General features: G+C 42.0%; 1 protein-coding gene across 2 annotated transcripts in view; it reads left to right on the top strand.

Moving 5' to 3' along the window:
• The window catches only part of PTPRR (protein tyrosine phosphatase receptor type R), a gene marked incomplete at its 5' end in the record, with an annotated part of 242,463 nt that overhangs the window by 205,872 nt on the left and 15,559 nt on the right, over window positions 1-21,032 (top strand). For both annotated transcript variants that reach the window (XM_080935255.1, XM_080935256.1), the window contains 5 exons: window positions 2,707-2,786; window positions 3,240-3,377; window positions 13,262-13,372; window positions 14,801-14,958; window positions 18,039-18,152. In XM_080935255.1, the coding sequence (XP_080791381.1) occupies window positions 2,707-2,786; window positions 3,240-3,377; window positions 13,262-13,372; window positions 14,801-14,958; window positions 18,039-18,152 (601 nt within the window). The remainder of the gene's footprint in view (window positions 1-2,706; window positions 2,787-3,239; window positions 3,378-13,261; window positions 13,373-14,800; window positions 14,959-18,038; window positions 18,153-21,032) is intronic.

The following is a 21,032-nucleotide window of genomic DNA, read 5'->3' as shown; positions in this document are numbered from 1 at the left end:
TTATATCGAAAGCGAAGGAGGCAGTGCGTGCAAATGTGCAAAGTTACAAGAGCTCACCCTTGGTGCTGAAGCTTGATGGGAGGATGGTATAGATGGGGATGTAGCTGGCAATGAGGCTGTGGGTATAGATAATTAAAGGCTGCTGCACTCCCATAAGAAGAGTTTGGAATTCATCCTTCAGGACTATACTATCTATAGGAGCAATCACTAGCCACTTACAGGAAAGTGACTCCCAATTTCAAATATAAAATTAAATGCAATTAAAACTTAAATTCCTCAGTTCCTACTAGCTGCTTGTCAAGCATTCGGTATTGGCATGTGGCTGATGGGTTCTCATGGTTAGTGGCTATGCATGACAGCTAAAAGCAATTTCTTCCAAATGTAGACATTAGAGCAAGCAGGCTGTGTTTATGACTGGGCAGAAGAGGAGATTAGTACATTAAGCAATTTAGGGTTGTCCAGGCCAATGTAGCCACATTGGTATCCATGCAGCCAAGCCATTGGGGCTTCATTTGAACCTGAAAGGAAGACTTCTCACAGTGCTAATTTATTTTTGTCTTTGGAAAACTTGATTTTCATTGGATATGAAGGCCCTGCCTGCCTTAAGCTTTTAGTTTCTTTTTAGATATTCACATGCAGAACAGATGTGAATATGTGTTCTGCATGTGAATATCTATATGCTACATAGAACCGAATTCTGACAATATTATTTCTTACTAAAACAAGTTTCATATATGTGTGCATATATTAAAGACACTAACATATCAGGGTTTGAAGGAAGCTGGAATTGTATCTCCAACTCGGGAAAAAAGCTTCCCAGCTTCCTCTGGTAACTTTGCCTTGTTGTGCACCAGACTTTTGTCTCTGGTGAAGGCCCTGCCTTCTTCTCCTGGGATCCAAGCCACAGAATGAAATGCAAAGCACTAGGAGATCAGTCTCTCCTTATACTCCCACGACCACACAGTCAGTCTCTTATTTACAAATGGCAGCCTGGTCATGTGATGGAAAAGAGGGGAACATCCTGCGCGGCTCCCAGCTAGAACCTGGAATCTTGTCACTGAACAAAGAAGGGGAGGTGAGTACCAGGAGACAAGGAGCACGTTGGCTCTCGCTGCGCAAGTCTGAGCATCCGACAGGGGATGACAGGATTTTCTGTGATCCAGTTTAGGTGACTGATGGCATGTGGCACCACACATCATACTCAGCAAGAAGCTCAAGGGCACTGCACAAAGACCAGCAGTTAGGCCCTCCCCCATCCCAGTGCCAATGGACCCTGCTCACCAAGTGTTGTTTACACCTCTGCAGCCCATCTTCTTTATTCTGTCTCTGTCTCTGTCTCTGTTTCTGTCTCTGCCTCTCTCTCTCTCCCTCTCCCCTTCCCCCCAATGTGTGTGTGTGTGTGTGTGTTCTATAAAATTTTTTAATCTTTTTTGTTCAATGTATATTAAAAATGCAGCTGATAAGATGGAGGAATGAAAATAACATGATACCCATTATATAACATGGATAGGCAGAATTTGGTGAAAATGAGATAGATGCAAAAGCTACACTATTTTGGAGACGCTTTCTTTAAAATTTCTTTACATTTTAAATGTAAAATTGGGTAGAAATAGCCAATGCCCCTAACCAACTGCTGTAGGAAACATAGAAACATGGCATGATTTCAGAAGAACTGGAGGTTTGAAACGATTCGTGTCATTTGGCTTCTCCACAGAATCTTTCCCATGAGGACTGCAGCTGACCAGGCTGCCAATGGACATTCCCAGGGCCCACTTGGCTTTAGTTTGCTTTAGAACCATTCGCCCATCATGACCCATCAGAGAAATTCCCACAAGTGCTGAAGGCCCATCTTCCAAAGGAGCATGTTGCTGAGCCTGTGTATCATTTGTCAGGTTATACCTGACCCTTAACTGATTCATCTGCACAGTCCCCCTGCTTCTTTGTGGTCATCCAAAAAGGCACAGAACGAGTTTTGTAGGGTTTTGGGTAAACTGGGTGAAGGCCTGCCGTCTTTGAACAAGATTGTGTTTCGGTTTAGAATGTGCTGATAGAGAGGCAGCCACTATCATTGATTTGCAGGTTTAATGGTGTAGGAACTCCAAAACATCCAAAGCAGTGACATCTTAGGTTGATCAGTAACACTGCTATTTTAGGAACAGACTGAAAGCTCGCAGAACTGAGCTCTGCTCTCCAACCTCCCTGTCCCCTGGCTTGCCCCACCCACACCCATGCTGATAGCAAAGTTTGCATCCCAATAAGTCAAGGAACCGTGCTGAAACACTCGCTGCTGAGGCCAGGTAGGCTGAGGTCCTGAAGGGCTAGATTAGGGGATGTCACGGAATACAAAGAAATGGGAGAGAGCAGCCAGATGCTTTTTCTGAAGGAACAGGAGTAAAGCATGATTGTAAACTTCAAATCTAAAGGAAAAGGGGTCCAGATGAGACAGGAGTCAAGAATCAGAACTCCATTAAAAGATGTTGTGACCTACATGAGAATAATGGGTCAATGAGTGCACCAAATGTCAGTGATAGATCAAGAGACTGACACACACAGACACTTGTGAATAACCTTGACCTTACACTGACACACACAGACACTTGGTGAATAACCTTGACCTTACACACTTCACTTTGCTGCTCATGGTTGCTCTGGAGATTTTTTTTTAAATAAATCCACTCAGTGTGTTCTCTCTGGCTTCCTCCTCAGATCCCCTCAGCAGAGTGTGCTTAAGACCAAAAAACATAACTGATTCATTGAGTACTTACATTAATGCTAACTATATCCGGGTAAGTAACTATACATTTCTCTCTGGTTAGCATGTCAACTTACAATTTGGAATTGTTGCCTTTTATCTAAGACATGTCCCCAGCTTTCTTTTTTCCTCAGAGTAAAGCTTGTTTTAATTTGGTCGCTAGTGTTTTATGAATATATGGTATGGTTTCATCAATGCTGGTGTTTCACCCTGACTCCTCCCCACTTGGCTGTGAGCTCTTCTTGACTGAGAGTCCCTGAGGACGAGCTATATGTGGAAGCCCTTGTGGGACTGAACTCTACAGTGCTTACTCCCTAATGGCAAGCTGGAACTTCTGGGAAATGCCATTTTTGTGCCTGATGGCGCTGTAATCAAGGAAGCTACTTTTGAACATCCAACCTCTGTTATTCTGAAGATCACCCCCCGCCAAATGTCCACTGCGATCTATGAACATAGGCCAATATGTTTGTCTCTTTACTCTAAATAGGGCTACAGTGGTAAGGAGAAGGCCTTCATTGCTACACAGGGCCCCATGATCAACACTGTGAATGACTTCTGGCAGATGGTTTGGCAAGAAGACAGCCCCGTGATTGTTATGATCACGAAGCTCAAAGAGAAAAATGAGGTATGAAGCTTATTCTGGTCCTGGATGTTATACACGTTCCTTCTACCATAGAAGAGATTTGGACCAAATGGGATGGCCATGCACTTGCAAAATGTTTATATAAGATAGATGAAGACATTAACTGATGAGGTAACTTTATACCTCCAGCAAATGACAGTTGGTATTGTCCTAGGAGTGACAACCGTCCTTCAGGCAAGTTAACATAAATGGCATACCCATCTCTCATTTGCACACATCTATCTCAATAAAAAAAAAAAACATGAAGGGCAGGAGATAAAATCATTACAAAACAAGTAATTTTTATATATTAACAGGTACCATTGGGGTTGTTGGCACTTGTATGTATCAGTAAATAAAATAAGGCAAGATCCCTTCCACGCATAATTTTAACTTCTTAATGGGAGAAACACAACAAATCTGTTAATGGCCGTGTAGTGGAAGAATAAGGGAATAGCATGTACTGGGCAGTAGGGTGGGGGGTTGAGTGACAATGTGAAATAGGGGGACTAGCAGGGGCTCGCTGGGGAAATGGGGCTGAAGGAAACGGTGGAGAGAAGTAATAGAAATCAAACAACTTTTCTATTACCATAATAGCAAGAAACCCAGTGTTGAAGCTATGGCCCTGTTCTTCCTCCCAGTCCCATGCCTTCAGAATAAGACTCAGACTAAAAATATATCTACAAATACCTTGGCCATAGAGCTCAGCTTTTCTCTGACTAGATCATAGCTAAACTAACCCACTGGCCTACATTCTGCACCTGACTGGTTACCTCTGCTCAGGTGCCAAGGATCCAGCTCCTCACATCTTCCTAGGTGACTCTTCCCATGCCTATCCCAGAATCCTTTCTGCCTCCGGATGCCCCACTTCTATTCCCCGCCTAAACCGAAGGCCATAGGCTTTCTCTCCGACAAGCAAAGCATCCATACAATACACAAGATACTCTCTCTGCCATCCAAAATCCAGACACAAGGGAGATTTATTTCCACACTGGACATTTTTTGTGAGGATTTAGCTTGCAGAATGACTTAGTCTGTATTTTGCACCACAAGAACAAAGTTGAGCATACACACATGTGCAAACATACAGACATACCAGATAAAATACTTTTAAAGGACTCCAAAGTAATAAGAATTAGTAAGCCAGCAACATAAATCATGGAGGGAGAGATAAAACCCTCGACAGTCGTGAGTACAGATATAAAAATAGAAATGACACATAGATAAGTAATTCTCATGGTATAATTGGTGTCTTAGGACAGATTTATGCCCTTATGAATTCTATTTCTTTTATTGAAAAAGAAAGTCAACTAGGCACAGTTGCTCACCCCTGTGATTTTAGCAACACAGTCGCCAAAACAGGAAGATCACTGCATTGAAGGTCATCCTGGACTGTACAGTGAGAGCCTACCTCAAAAGTCATAAACAGTGAAAATAAAATCATATAAAATCAAGCATATGAGGGGGCTGGAGAGGCTGCTCGGTGGCTAAAGCACTCATCTTTCTGAGGACAAGAGTTCAGTCCCCAGCACCCACAAGTGGGTGGCTCACAACTACCTGTTACTTCAGCTCCAGGGAACAGGTACACACGTGGAGAGACACACCCAAACACATAACTAAAAACGAATACTCAAAAATCAGACATAAGAAGTTAGCATATGTTATTATTTATAAATATGAGTATTTCTCAAATGTATATTTTAAGAGAAAATGATGCCTACTATAAATTGTACACAAGCATTGAGAAATGATGTTGGGAAGGCATAGGCACAGGAGGCGTGTCGTGAAAATCACCTGATTTGGTAGCAGCTCCAGGCTAAGATGATTTGTGTTCGCTCGGGCATTTTAATCCTCGGCTCCTGTGATGTATTGTTTGCTCACTTGGGGAAAGGATCAGAAATGAGGCTGGGTTGTGGGGCGCATGCAAGAAATCCCAGCATTCGGGGGGTAGAAGCAAGTGGATCTCTGAGTTTGAGGCCAGCCTGGCTTGGACAACTAGGGGTACACAGAGAAACAAACAAACAAAAACAAAAAAGAAAGAAAGATCATATTTTCTGTAATTTGTTCCTTTTATTCTTTGAATGTCCATACATTTGTACACGACATACTGATCATGTCTACCCAAATACCACCTTCCTTCAAGCTCCCTAGTGCCAACCCAATCCAGCATTTTTCGGGGCAGGAACTAAAGTTGATAGACGGAAAGCATTTTGTTTAAATTATTTTATTTGTTGACATTTCAAATGTTCCTCCTTTTCGGCTCCCCTCCCCTTTGCCTCTAAGGGAGAGCATTTTTTAAGCATTTTAATTACCTGACCTAATGTATTTCGGAAAAACCTACTATGAGCAATTGGGACTATATCACTACCCCAGTAAATGGCTGCCCTTCTTTAACTCCAACACCATGGCTATTATTCTCCCAGAGCTGCCCAGGGTCAGATCTGTATGTTAAAGTGCTTCAGGGTTCCTCCCCTGGGAGTGTACAGTACCACCCCGCCCTTCCTCTCTTCTCCATCCCTCCCTGCCTCCCTCCCTCCCTTTCTCCCCTCTCTCTTTCTCCACTGCACCTGCAAGAGAGAACTTCTTTTCAAGTTTAATTTCTTGGTACCATTCTCAGATCACACTGTGCCCGCAGGAGAACTGTGTGGATCTGGGAAAAGCTAGGATACCTTTAAAAAAATAATAATAATAATTCCCACACTGAATTGTCAAGGATTTTGTTTTTCTCTTTGGTTGCAAAATTCAATATAGAAATGTGCTTTATTGGGGGTTTTTGTTGGTGTTGTTTTTACCATTTGGTCCCTTTTTAATATTTGAGATGCACTCCCAGGGAAACGAAAATCAAACGTGTTATCTGTTTGCTGTGTAATCAGCTACTTGTTTATTTCCTGTAGGCAGTCCTAATCCTAAAAGTGCCAAGATCTTTTTTAACCATTCCTTCACTGTTGAGTTAAAATAAAAATGCCTCATACCCAGGTTCCTCAAGGATGTACATGTCGTATCACATAGAAATTCTAATGTTCTGCAGATCGAAATGATACTGAGAAGTCTGCTTTAGAGGAGTCTGCTGTAGGTTCACACCGCCAGGCAAATGCAGGTTCCTGAACACTGGCCAGTTCTCAATTGTGTCCAGTGTGATTGTTTAAAATAGGCAAAACTCATTTCCTCCAAAGAATGCAGAGGCGGACATATCTTTAGACTTTCCCACGCTTTATATGTTTGTAACTGTTTACTTTCTAATAAATAAAGAAGTGCATGATCACCATCTTCTTTTTAGTGGTCCCAATAATCTGTTAATTTTACAAAGTGGGAATAAACAAAAAATAGTTAAAAATAAAAAAGTAGAACTGAAATATAAGTTCTTAGGATGAAAGAGACCTAGATGCAGGCAATTTTGAGTTCTTTTAATTTTTTTTAATTAATCTTGACATGAGGAAAATCCCTTATGTGACAAAAATAATATTGAAAACAGTTCTCACGTTCTTTTAACATGGGTTATTGTATTTCTAGAGAGTATGGCCGTAATTTAAGGATCAAAACAGGCAGGTGACGGAGATTGTACATGTAGCTCATGTCAGAGTCCTCGCTTAGACTACATAGGCCCTGGGGATGCAGGAACGAGAGAGGGGGGGGGGAGAAAAAGTCAAAGAAAGAATGAAAGAAAGAAAAGAGGAGGGGAGGGGAGAATGGGGTGGGGGAGGAGACAAAAACAAAATGGCAGACAGACAGTTCTATTTAAACTTACTGTGATGACCCCTGCCTATAGTCTCAGCCCTTGGAAAGGATCACAACGTCAAGGTCCCCTTGAGCTGTATAGTACAACTTAGTCTCAGAAAAGAAAATGTTTGCAATCTTCCTGTAAGTCAAACAAAGTCCTCAGACCCCTCTGAACGTCACTTACTGTAGCTCCCTCTTGAACTGGGAAATAAAGGAAGGAAATGTCGACCTCCTTGTCCTGCACACTGAGTAGCTGTGCCGAGCACTGTCTGATGTCAGTGGCTCTGTGGTGTATTGAGTGTGTGAGTGCAGGAAGAGCGGCATCACCACTGAAGAGATGGAGTGAGGAAGGACTGACCTTCCTTGGCATAGGCTTAGCACTGGCTAGATCACAGAACTTCTCAGAGGGAAGAATGCGTTAGGTAGAGCCTACAGGTTAGCACTGGATAGAAGGCAGGTTCTAATTCAGTCGTGGTTAATGTGGAAGCCCATACACTCAAGCAGCCCACAGAAGGAAGGAGTGTTGGAAGATAAAGAGCCTCCTATTGGTCTCAGAAAACAATACCATGCAGAACTGATCTTTCTTGAAGTCAACAAGGGGAGTTCCCTGATGACTTAGCCTAGTATAATACTTCTGCTGAGGCATGTTTCTTTCTATACACCTTCCACACACTATTGCTCTTCCCACACACCTTCGTCAGACTTACCGGACTGACTCGAGTTTTACTTGTACACCCTATTGTTGGTGATAGGTTCGCTTATTCAGCCATTGCCAATAGTTTAACGTCGGTGCCCCACAGAGGGATCACATGGTAACTTTCCCTGTCTTCCGTTTCCTTTCCCTCTCTATCTGATGAAATTATACAAAGCATTGGTTTCCATTAAATATTTTGGCCCAAAAGTTAACACAGTGCCTGAAGTATAATATCTTCCCTGGGGTGGGACGGTGGGGGGGGAGGGGTAGGTCCGGCCAAACAATAGCATGTGACTTGCCAGAGTAATGTGAGCAATCTAGTGTGTCCTGAACACGGGTGGATTACTGGGGAGTTGGGGAGGAAAGACTGAAAGGGGCGTTTGCTGTGAGGACCTAATGTTACATTTAAATCTTTGGGTTTCCTCGTACAGACTATGGCGAATCATGGAGGATCCTTTTAACGCAGCGCGCCGATGTAGTTCGCACATGAGGAGCACAGTTGGCGGAGGATCTAGGGTTTGGATTTGTAAAACTCAAAGAGAAGCATAAAGTTGTAACAATAGTTCAGACCAAAATAAATAATAATAATAATAATAATAATGAGGTACTGAACTAAGGCAGGGGCAGGGTCTTGAGAAATGGAGGTAGGAGGTATTCCAGAGCTGAGAGCCAGGGGACTTTGTTTTGATTGAAGGTGAGAAAGATAAAGACTCAGGTTTAGAACACTAGTGAGCGGTGGTAGTGTGAGCCCATGACTCTGGTGTAGACTGCTAGTGTGTGTGGGTGGGGAGTGAGCCCAGGACTCTGGTGTTGACTGCTGGTGGGGGGGGGTGGTCTAGGACTCTGCTGTAGGCCACTAGTGTATGTGAGGGTGGGGTGGAGAGGTGAGCTCACAACTCTGCTGTAGAGCTCTGGTGGGTGGGGTGGGGTGAGCCCAGATTAGGGAAATGAGAGGAGATCATGAGAGAAGAAAATGAGCTTTGATTTCAAATATGACGTTTGGGGAAGACCAGAGCTTTTGGGTGGTACTTGAAATGGAAGGTCTGGAGCTCTGTCTGGGCAAGAGATGGAAATGGGATGCACACTAAGAGAAGACAGGGGAAGCTTAGAACTGACATAAAAATTGGAGTAGCCATAACTCACTGTGTACTATGCTTTCAACATCATGAGCATCCTCTTTGTCATAATTTGTCAAAGCATTACTTTTAATAGCTACTAAAATCCCATTATATGGATATATCTAAGCTCATGCAGTTATTAGTAATTAATATGATTTAGTTTTTTTGAGTCAGGATACCCCTAGCCTCAGATTCATGAACTTACCTTTGACCTTCTGAGTACTGAGAGTTCCAGGCATAATCTTTTTGTGTACTGTGTGGAAGCATCACCTGTCAGTAAAAATGAAATGGCCAATAAGCTGAGACAGGATTAGAAGGTGGGACATCCGGCAGAAAGAGAGGAACTCTGGGAAAGAGTCAGGCTTGGGAATTTTACCACCTGAACTTGGAGGTAGTCAGACCAGACGTATGAAACTAAAGAGAGGTAACTAGCCATGTGACAGACAGAATAGTGTAAATGGGTTTATATAAGTTGCGAGTCACTCAGGAAACAAGCCTAGGCATTTATTAATGATAGGCATTTATTAATGAAATATAGCTTCTGAGTTGTTATTCAGGAAGTGGGTCACAGGTGGGAAAGCCCATGGTTACGGGGGACACCAGAGTGGGCCACCATGGCTATTGTGAGACATTGTTTTTAGGGGAGATGAATAGTCCAGAACAGATAACAGTCTTGAACAAAGTTCATCGGGGCTCTGGGTATGGTTATCAACTCTTGTTTTCTTTCCACTGGTGAATCTTCCTTTCGAGATCCTACGGAGGGTCTGGAAGAACTTCCCTCACTCAGATAAGAACACTTCAGAGGGAACCTTGTGTGGCTTTCTGGGGCTCTGAGAGGCAGGAGCAGGAAGTCTAAGAGACCTCGCTCTGAAGCTACAAATCCTTTTCAGGACCCCAGCACGGCCACACAAAACCACCAACTTCTCAAAGTAACAACACACTTGGTTGTCTCTGGTGTTCACTCACACAGGTACACACATCCATGCGTGGCCACATAAACAAGTGCACACATAATTTTTTTTTCACTTTTTAACAATGGGGTCTGTGTGTGTGTGTGTGTGTGTGTGTGTGTGTGTTGGCTGGTTGATTTTGAGTACCATTCTGAAACTAGTGTTCCAGGTTATAAAATTATATCTATATTATCAAAACTCTCCATTTTGTTTTTTAAGTAAGAGAGAATATAGGAAAGCCTATTAAACAGTACTGGGCATACTATTTGAAACAGTCATGTTATTTGGTGATCAAATTCCTAGTTATGGCTCCTCTTGTGTCCTAATTTTCTATAAACTACTTATTTCAAAGAATCAATTAATGTCTGCACTGCTTTCAGTCTGATAATTACTTGTTTATTTAAGACATAGGTGCTCCTTTTAAAACCCCTTTCTCCTCCAAATTATAGATTTTGGGGATTAATAGATAATTTTACTGAAAGGATGAGCCCAGTTAGTAGAAGAATAGTGGTGATTTGAGGTTGTATTTGCTTCAACAGCAAGTTTCTTTGAACTACCCAGTTAGTGGGGGTTCCTAAAAACTATCTTCAAAACAGCTTTCTCTGGCTTCTTTTGTGGTTTTTTTTTTTTCCCACAACAATATATAGGCCCAAAAATTTGGTCCAAGATGATAATTTAAACATGAACATAGGCTCCTTGAAATAACTACATTTACAGCCCCACCCCAGCCATCAGCTTATCTGATCTCTATTTCTATTTTCCTCCGATGCAAGAGGGTGTGGGGCTCAGTGTGTAAAAATAAGTCTAATTAGGGGTTGTTTGATGAACAAGTCACAAACGTGGGAGCTGCCTGCAAACTGCTCTTCTGGTAAAGAATCAAGAAAAGCATCAAGAAGGCAGAGCCATGTTTCTCTGTCTGTGATGCATGTCACTCACATCAGAGCACACATGCCAAGATCCTGCCAGGCCAGGTACCCACTGATTTTGAGAGTCATCTCCCTTTATAAAGGACACTCCTGCTCAGGACTAATTGTGGACAATGGGACACGTGTGTCAGGTCACTGCTCAACCTTTGCCAAGATTCCCTCAGTCTTCCTGGATTCACCGGGAAGATGTGAGTCCTCGGGTTCACAATGGTTTAGCAAACCACTGAGGCTCTACTGAGAGAAGCCAGGAGAATGGATTAGCATGATTACCAGTGGTAGTGGGGGCTGTACAATAGATCTTGCTCGTCAAACATGAAGGCGTGAGTTTAAATACCAAGCGCTGTGGTGTGCTCCTGTAATCCCAGAGCATTTAACTGGAGAATTGCCCGAAGATTCAGTGACTCAAGAGAATAAGGTGGGCAGTATTAGTACAGGACGCTGGGTAGTCTCTTCTGGCCTCTGCATGTAGAAGCACAGGCTTGCACACACACACACACACACACACATATACTCACACATACACACACATGCACATACATACACACACATGCACATACATACACACACATACACACATACACACACATACACACATATACACACATACACACATATACACACATACAGTCACACATACACAATACATATACACATGCATACACACATGCACACACAACGCACACACAAACATGCACACACACTGTCAGATATTTGCCAACATACACATAAGGAGTGAAACAACTCACTCTATCTTTAAAAATAGGGGCTTTTAATTTTTTTTCTTTAGCCTTGGTATGGAGGTGGGATGGATGAGGGGACATGGCCAGGTCAGATGGTAACCTGTGCAGTGGGTCCTCTGCTGCCGCCTATGGGGTCAAAGCATCAAGTCCAAGCAAGCTGAGCCCACCTGCCTCCCCCCCACCTGCCCCTCCCCCACTTTTAATATTAGCATGAGATCAGTCTGGGTGTCATACAAATAAAGCTGGTATGGTCTCCCCTTCGGTGCAAAGGATACGAACGGGAAGACTTATGGTCTGTTATAATGGCTGGAAGAAGCAGCCGCCCCAGAGGGCAGGTTTTCTTCTGGCCCTCGAGTGTTACTGGCACAATAAGACCCTGGGGGTATATTTCTCACATAGTGTATGTCTTCCCTTCAGTTTCGTGAGCCTAGGAACGTTTTCCTGGGACTTAGAACGTGTGTGTGTATTTAGGTTTTTTCCGAATATTCATTCAGCATTATCATACATGTGAAGAATCAAGTATCTGAAGTATATAAGACCCTAAATGATGGTAATATGTGAAAGAATTTCTACATGTGTGTATATGTTCTGGGAATTATCACTCAGGAGCATGAAGATCTAGGAACAAGGGGGGACTAGAGAGATGGCTCAGTGGTTAAAGGCACTTGCTGTTCTTCTAGATGACCAGATCTCAGTTCCCACTTTATTTTTTTTTAAAACGACTTTATTTTACAAAACAAAGATAAATGTACAGATTTTAAACATTTTTTGCTTAAAATTATACATTTTTGTTAGTACTGTTTTTTCAGACATTAAAATAATTTTTACATAAAACCATGTGAATATATTTTTTTAGTCAGTACTTGACTTTTTTCAAGGGCTTGACAGTATGCATTGAAAACCTAATAGTTACAATAAGTGTAAAGTACATGCAAAACAAAACGCAACATGGAAATAGTCAAAGTCTTCTTGTTTTGAAAATATATGTATATTTTTTGTTTTCTTTATTTCTTGGTCTTCATACAGTCTGTGAGTTGTTTCTGGGGGAGTGCAAGCCTCTGGGGTCAGCATCCCAATATCAGTGACTGCATAGTATGTTCAGTTCCCACTTTAACCACCATGTGTTAAACTTTAAGGCTATAACTTTAACCACCATGTTATATCCTTCTGTTTCCAATATCATTGTTATTGGCCCTATGAAGTTCTTCCCAGAGGATCCATTATAGAAAACATGCCAGTCATAATTGCGTTTCACATTAATGCCAGTAAGTCTCATAAGTGAGAAACATCATCAGACCTGGCAAAACACAGTGCTTTGCATATGCTAACAGTCACTACATCTGCCTTGCATGCCAGGGATCTTCGTTATGTGGGCATCTAATACATTACCAAAATTCCTGTTAGACATACAGCAGAATTTGGTGCTTGGCTCAGCCACCACGGGAGAAAACAACGCTCCTTATACCTGTCAGTTATGAAGGTTAAAAATTCTTAACTTCTCATTAGAGTCTGGGGAAATTTCCCCTGTCATCTTGATTGGTATGGGGCTACTGGTAAGCAGGACAAACACTTGTAAAACACAAACTTTATCATGGTCTAGTCTACACATCATATAGTTAGCCTCATCTCCAAATCTTTATAGGATAATAACATTGACTTTTTAATTACTTTAATTAAATGAGAAAAAAAATGAACCCTTTGAAAGAAGGGAGCTACAAAGCTTTGCTGTTCTTTTCCCCCAGAAATGTGTACTCTACTGGCCAGAAAAGAGGGGGATTTACGGCAAGGTCGAGGTGCTGGTCATCGGCGTAAACGAATGTGATAACTACACCATCCGCAACCTCGTCCTAAAGGTAAGTCCATGAGCTGCCGTCGTTCTCACAGTAGGTGAGTCCAGGGGCTACACTTCTTCTTTAGTACTAACAGGCTCAACCTACACAAGCTAGACAATACTCAAAGACAAGCTCCTGATGATTCTCGTTGTCTGACACTATTTGCCTATGAAGTAATTTAGTTAATGTAAGTGGACATTAAGGAAGATCGTTTTGCAGGACATTGGAGGTTCTGCTACTTTTCACTTAGAGCAATGTCTGACTTGGCCTTTGGAAGGGCCTTAACTAAAAAGGCTTACACAGGAGACCTTACTGGGATCTGTGTGCTAATGTCATTATGGTCTAAGCAGCTCTAAGTGAGGCCCGAGAACTGTTGAAGAAAAGTATTGAACGATGGCTGTGAGTAGCAAGGTGAAGCCTGCGATGCTCGTCTTTAAAAACCCGGAGTGACGGTCATTCACAGGGACATCCCTAGACCAGCTCCAGACATAGGAACGTGGCCTCACTCTGACTCATGGGGCTGCAGGTTGTAACCAGTGTTGCCATAGGGCAGCAGATGCCACAGTATTGTTGTCACTTTTAAAGAATGACCTAGCGAAAGACCTCGATCCCATCAGCAGCCTACTCCTGGGAGAGAGAAGAGGAACAGAGCAAAGGCAGAGCACAAACGTGTAGCAGAGGAAGGCTTTTTAGGAAACTACTTATAAACACATGTCTGATCAGAAGTAGGCCTCCCACCTGGGCCGTGGGTATTGAGATGGTGTGTGTGTGAGCCTCTGCTCAAAGTGTATCCTCTCCAGAGACTGTACAAAGTTCCTTCACTGCGGGGATCCTCGGCGTTAAGTAGTTTGAGATATGTACAGAAGTATTCTGACTGGGTATCAAGCAAACCTTCATATGTTCGTTAATATGTTTATACAAAATCTGTCAAGACTTAGAGAACAAGGAACATAATCTGTCCTTTTCTCTCTGGTTATGTTTTCACCTCCCAGGCAGGCCATGATGGTACATGCCTTTAATCCCACCATGGCAGAAAGATCTCTGTGAGTTTGAGGTCATCCTGGTCTTACATATTGAGTTCCAGACCAGTGAGGGCTATATAGTGAGACCCTGTCCCAGGGAACAGCAACATTTTCAGCTACTAAAATACATTATGAACATATGCTTGGTGTATAGTATGCATGTGAGCTGTAATCTCTGTGACGGATACAGATACAAACCCGGATTCTTAGAGGGAAGATATTCAGCTTCCCTGACAGGCCAGGGTACCCACCATAAGACTTTCTCAAGGTGAAGTGGTATTTTTGGAAGGTGTCTAGATTTTTTTTTTTCTACCTAGAAGTTAGCTGCCAGCGATAAGGGAGCCAGAGAACGCTCTGAGTGCTGCAGTATGGGTGCCTTTTAGTTCTACAAGTGAAGAAGTAATTTGGTGGCTGTTGCTATTTTCAGCAAGGAAACCACACCCAACATGTGAAGCATTACTGTTACACTTCATGGCCAGATCACAAGACTCCAGACAGCGCCCAGCCCCTTCTGCAGCTCATGCTGGATGTAGAAGAAGACAGACTGGCCTCTGAGGGCCGAGGGCCTGTGGTTGTCCACTGCAGGTAAGGCCTGAACTGATCCTTCCACCAAGCAGCTGTCTGCTCTTTGACAGACAGAAAAGTAGGACTTAGCTTCTGGGATGGAACTCAGCAGTAAATGATAGATTTATTTCAAATGTATTGATATCTTAAGGCTTAATCAAAATGGCAGTTACAAAAATAAATTAGAGCTTCTGGGACATCTTTAGCAGACAGGAAATGGATCTTAAGTTCTAAATAAATGCCTGAGTTAGTAGGAGATCTTACTCCATCTTCTGACTCGAAATGAGTTATTGTTCTTTTTTTTTTTTCTCCTGGGTCATGTACATGCTAAGAACTGCAGATTGTTTTAATTATTGATAGATTGTTGTTGTTGTTATTTTCAGAGACTACATACACTTATTATTGTGTAAGATTTGGTGGAACAGTTAGCCATTTTCAGAAATATCTCTTGAAAACGAGAAGCTAATGTATGAGATGGGAAATGGACGAGTGGTCGTTTATTTTAAGAAAGACAAAGCACATACAGGGTGTGGAGGCCAGGCAGATGAGGTGGCAGCAATGGTGGCCCACGGGGTCCTCTTCCTAGTGCCTACCTTAAAGTTTACCTCCTATAACTAGCCTTTCCCCTTGCTTTCCTTTTTCTGTGACCAAAGCAGGTAATACACTGAGTATTCCATATTTTTCCAAAACAATTAATGTTAATGTTTAACTTTTTAAGTATCCTAAGAAAAAGCTTGGTTAAAATATGGATTTTAGATTTATCTTGCTCTCTTTCTACATTGAAACTTTTATATATATGCCTACTTTCTAGCATGAGACTTTATCCAAAACCCGTGGAGCTGAAGAGGAAACAACCAATCGGCATAGTTTAGGGCTGGAGCTATCTCTTACCCAAAGTCATTAAGCAGTAAGGAAATCTAAGCTGAAAGAGGCACTTCCCCTATAAAATCAAGGCCCCCTCTGATTACTGCTTCTAAGAATGAGGCCCCTTTGTTCCCTCCACCCTGCATCTAATGTTGACAGTTATCTTTGGCCCTTCTTTCAACTCTGCTCACAGTATCTAATCAGTTAGCAGATTGGCTTTCTCTTCAAAGCTTCTCCCATAACCACACTTCCTGTCCATCCACCCTAGTCCAGGCCCTTATGACCTCATCCATGTCGGTTAGAAGTAGTTGACTAATTGCACGTGCATACCCTTCTCCCTTGGGCCGCTCTGGCCCAGCCTATGTGCTTCTCTGAGATGACATTCCTGAAAATGTTTGCATGACATACAGTCCTTGTTCAAAACTGGTGGATGGAGTCACATCACCTGGAGCAGCAGGGCTTAGGTCTGACTCTGTGGGTCCCCTACAGGGATGACTATTCCTTGGCACTGGTGAGCAAGTTTGAATGTATATGTGAGATCCTTTCTGGAAAGTTCCCACCAAATTCTTTTAAATGTTCTTTAAAGTATACAGGATGTAGCTCATACTTCTTAGTCTCCCCAGGTATAATCTTAGGTCCCCTGCCTGGTCCCGTTTCCTGCCTTTCTATCCAAAGAACCTTCTTCTCCACTGCAGCTAATCTATTGCCTGACACACATCACACATTCTGTTCACATCAATTCTTTCCCTCCAAATGATTGTTTCACCTGGGGTCTAATTTCTCATTCAGGGTAGACAAAATACCCGCCCTTCTTAGGACGTGGTCTGAATCCCATTTCGTCAGAGAACAGAAGTCTTTATGAACACTTTGATTAAATGGGACCATTCCATATATATTTCTTTTTAGTTACATTCATCTGAAGAAAAACATACTAAATATGTGAAATAATTATGAGTCACACTAAATAAGGACAGTAGCACATATGGTAGGAAGAAAAAAAATTAAAGATGCAAAGTTTAATGGTTGTTGCGCTAAGATTTTCTAGATTTTTCAACAAGTAGCAAGATGAACAGGAAAAATGTTGGGCTTGACCACTGGGAGCCAGCAACCATGTTGAGTGAAGAGTAAATGGTGTCCTTAGCTTAGAACAGTGAACTAGAAGCTGCACCACGAACCAATCCAAGAAAAGCTGGAAAGCATCTCGATACCCCTAATCATGACATGGAGACGCACCGGGTAGAAGAATACTCTACACAAAGGAAAGGAAGGATACTCTACACAAAGGAAAGGAAGAGTACTCTACACAAAGGAAAGGAAGAAAACTCTACACAAAGGCTCAGATGGGCCAGAAAATGGAAAAATAATGACAGGTGGGATGTTGGGGTGAAAGGTGCATGTCTGGAAGATGACATCAAGGATCCTAGACTAGAAAGCCTTGTAGCTGATGGGTAAGACCACCAAGGGAAACAAACATAGATGTGTCTATTTAAATGTGTGAAAAATGGCACCATCAAAAGTTCCACCTAGGTAAAATTTGGAGACTTCAGATACAGATCTGAGAGAAATTTACATAAAGATGGTGATCAAAAATGGGGGCAGGGGGTTGATTCTATGCACTTACCATAGATTTGCTATGTAAGGCAGGTAAATGTGTGAAGTTCACCAAGGCACACAATATTTTTGTTCAGTTATCATCTCGATATCAATGACCTGAAACTATATCCCCTAGTTCCATCCTCTCTCCTAAACAGAAATGAATCTTCAGTTACTCACTAGGCTTCAGCAGCTAACTGCACCTCCCACCCAGCCCTCTTCGCAGAATTCCTTCTTGTTCCTATGGCAACACCATCCTTTTTGTTCTTTAGGTCTAGGTCTCTCTGGCATTTTTTCCCCACTGTTCATCACAATTGCAATGTGTCTGAAAATTTTCTTTCCTGTCAACTGCCCATCCCTTGCCTTATCCTTTCTAGAACTTTCTAGAACAATTGTAATGTCTGCTCACCATTCTCCCAACCCCTCACCTCCTTCCACCACATTCATCCTGCTACTTATAATTAAATGAAAAGGTAAATCTATTTTTTTTTTTTTTTTTTTTTTTTTTTTTTTTTTTTTTTGCCCAGCAAGGCTAAGTTCCTACTCAATAGCCTTCTTGATTCATATCAGTTTCATCATTGTTACTAGTTTTCGTAGTTTCAAAGTTTTCCCTTATCTTCTCGTTCCTTTTATTTCTCGTTCAGTGCAGGGATTGGGAGAACTGGTTGTTTCATCGCTACGTCCATTGGCTGTCAACAGTTGAAAGAAGAAGGAGTTGTAGACGCACTAAGTATTGTCTGCCAACTTCGTGTAGACAGGTATGTGGACAGGGGCTGGCATACTAGAGACTGTGTCTGAGCAGAGCTGTCCACCCCGACTTCATCTAATCGAGATCATTTCATAAATACAGTGTTGTGCTCCTTGGTCTCCGAACTAAAGAGCATGCATCGTGTATTAGCTCTACTTTTTGTCTGTTATGAACAAAAATGCTACAGTCATGAGTATATGCATATTTATTTCAGACTCCATTCTCAATTCTTTGGAGTATTACTGGGTTCCATGTTAATCTTCCTTACAATTTTCAGGCAGGCCATATACAGCTTTCTACAAGAATTTCAGTTCTTTTCCCACATCCCACGACATTGTTGTCGTTTTTTTTTTTTTTTTTAAATGCGGCAGCCATCCATTGTGTCTGAGTGGGACGATTACCCTGTGATGCTCAATACGATTATCCTGTGGTGCTCAAAACAATTACCCTGTGATGATCAATACGATTACCCTGTGATGATCAATACGATTACCCTGTGATGATCAATACGATTACCCTGTGATGATCAATACGATTACCCTGTGACGATCAGTATGATCACCCTGTGATGATCAATATGATTACCCTGTGATGATCAATACGATTACCCTATGATGATCAGTATGATCACCCTGTGATGATCAATACGATTACCCTGTGATGATCAATACGATTACCCTGTGACGATCAGTATGATTACCCTGTGACGATCAGTATGATTACCCTGTGACGATCAGTATGATCACCCTGTGATGATCAGTGCTAAGCTGGAAACAGCATAGAGAAGAAGCTTCTCGCCCCACAGCCAAGTCTGAGTGGTGAATGGAGAGTTGGGTCAGTGACAGAGAACAAAAGTAGATGCCTCTTAAGAATGGCATGGAGGGAGAGTGAGCAGCAAGCCCCCATCGGACACAGCAGTGCTCTGCCTTGAAGGAATACAGACCTCTCTTCTTTTGTCCAAACAGCTAATGCTTAGTAATCAGATACCTAAGGTTGTTCCAGATATTCAACATGCGAAAACAGCCTTACAACAATAAGCGGACCTCTTGCCCTCCCTCTGAGAGTGGGTAGAGGGAAAAAGAAGCAAAGACATAAGCAAGATGTCATGAGTCAGAAGTAAGCACTCTGAAATGATAGAACAAAGAAGGGTTGGAAGCTGAGTCCCTGATACTTCAGCCCTATGACCGAGTGCTCCCTAAAGGTAAACCTGTGCAGTTGTAGTCATCATTAAAGGTAGTTTCCATGGTCAGGCATTAGGATTGATTCACAACTACAGTCCCAGTACTTTGGAGGCTGAGGCAAGAAGATTGCTGAGAATGGGCTAGCCTGTACTAAATTAGTACAATGGCAGCCAGAACTGTGTACAAAGACCTTATATATAAATTAACACACTGAGAAAGAGAGAAAGAAAGAAAGAAAGAAAGAGAGAGAGAGAGAGAGAGAGAGAGAGAGAGAGAGAGAAAGAAAGAGAAAGGGAAGGAGGGAGGGAGGAAAGAAAGAGAGAGAGAAGGAAAAGAAATGAAGGAAGGAAGGAAGGAAGGAAAAAAGAAAGAAATAGAAAGAACGAAAGAAAGAAAGAAAGAAGGAAGGAAGGAAGAAAGGAAGGAAGGAAGGAGGGAGGGAAGAAGGAAAGAAAGAAAGAGGAAGAGAAGGAGGGAGGGAGGAAAGAAAGAGAGAGTGAAAGAAAAGAAATGAAGGAAGGAAGGAAGGAAGGAGGGAGGGAAGAAGGAAAGAAAGAGAAACATGATGGTTAAGAAAAACTATAAATGTGAAGATCGAGCACACAATAAACATTTCATCAAGTTCAAGTACAGTATAGGTAATGAATATACTCAATGTGCACCTGTGACAGGATCCTAGATACACTCACCTGCTTACACGCTGCATTTAAGTGGGCTGGAGTCACTAATGTGGTTAAACTCTCAACCTACATTTCCTAGCCTGACTTCACCCTCTCTGTTTCCTGATTTGCACATTCCAAATGCCATTACCTATAAAACTATTTTCTTTTTGTACATACTAAAAGCAGTTGCAGCACCCCTACTCTTTCATTCTAATTGCCATCGAAGACTTGAAAGATCCTTTTGCTGGCACCCAATACAGTCTGTAGACTTTGAAAGAGATCTAGGGCCTGTGAGCTATCTCAGTGGGTTAAGGCACTCTCAACCAAACCCACTGAGTTCAATCTCCAGGACCCACGTGGTGGAATGAGAGAATCTACTCCTTCATACGAGTTGTCCTCTGATCTCCACACAGTGCCTTAGTATGCTCCCAACGGATATACAGAATAAATACATGTAATTTAAAAACAAAATTTTATGGATTGGTGGAAAGGGGATAAAAGACGAATTGTAAATACAGAAAATATTCAATAATAACTAAAAAACAAAAAAACAAACAGAAGAAAATAAAACCTGAAAATATTTCTGAATCTCAGCAGAGTAGCATAATATATGTTACCACATTTTTATAAAAGAAATTACATAAATAAATTTACAATGGTTTTTAATTTTAAAAAATTTAATTAAAAAAAGTTTAAGAGAATCTGATTTGGAGGCCTATTTTCACCTCCTGGGTCCTAACTCAGAAGTTAAGGAAGTACCTGATAAGCCAGAACTCTCACCATGTTGACTTTAATCTCTACTAGTTCATACATTGTAAGTGAGTCCCAGCATAGGACCCTGTCTTAGTTGGGGTTTTACTGCTGTAAACAGACACCATGACCAAGACAACTCTTAGGACAACATTTAATTGGGGCTGGCTTACAGGTTCTGAGGTTCAGTCCAGTATCATCAAGAAGGGAATGTAGCAGTGTCCAGGCAGGCATGATGCAGGAGTTGCTGAGAGTTCTACAACTTCATCTGAAGGCTGCTAGCAGAATACTGGCTTC

This window comes from Micromys minutus (assembly GCF_963924665.1).
Source record: "Micromys minutus genome assembly, chromosome: 22".
Classification (NCBI taxonomy): Eukaryota; Metazoa; Chordata; class Mammalia; order Rodentia; family Muridae; genus Micromys; species Micromys minutus.
Note: the sequence above shows the minus strand (reverse complement) of the source record. Positions and strands in the feature narration are given on the sequence as shown.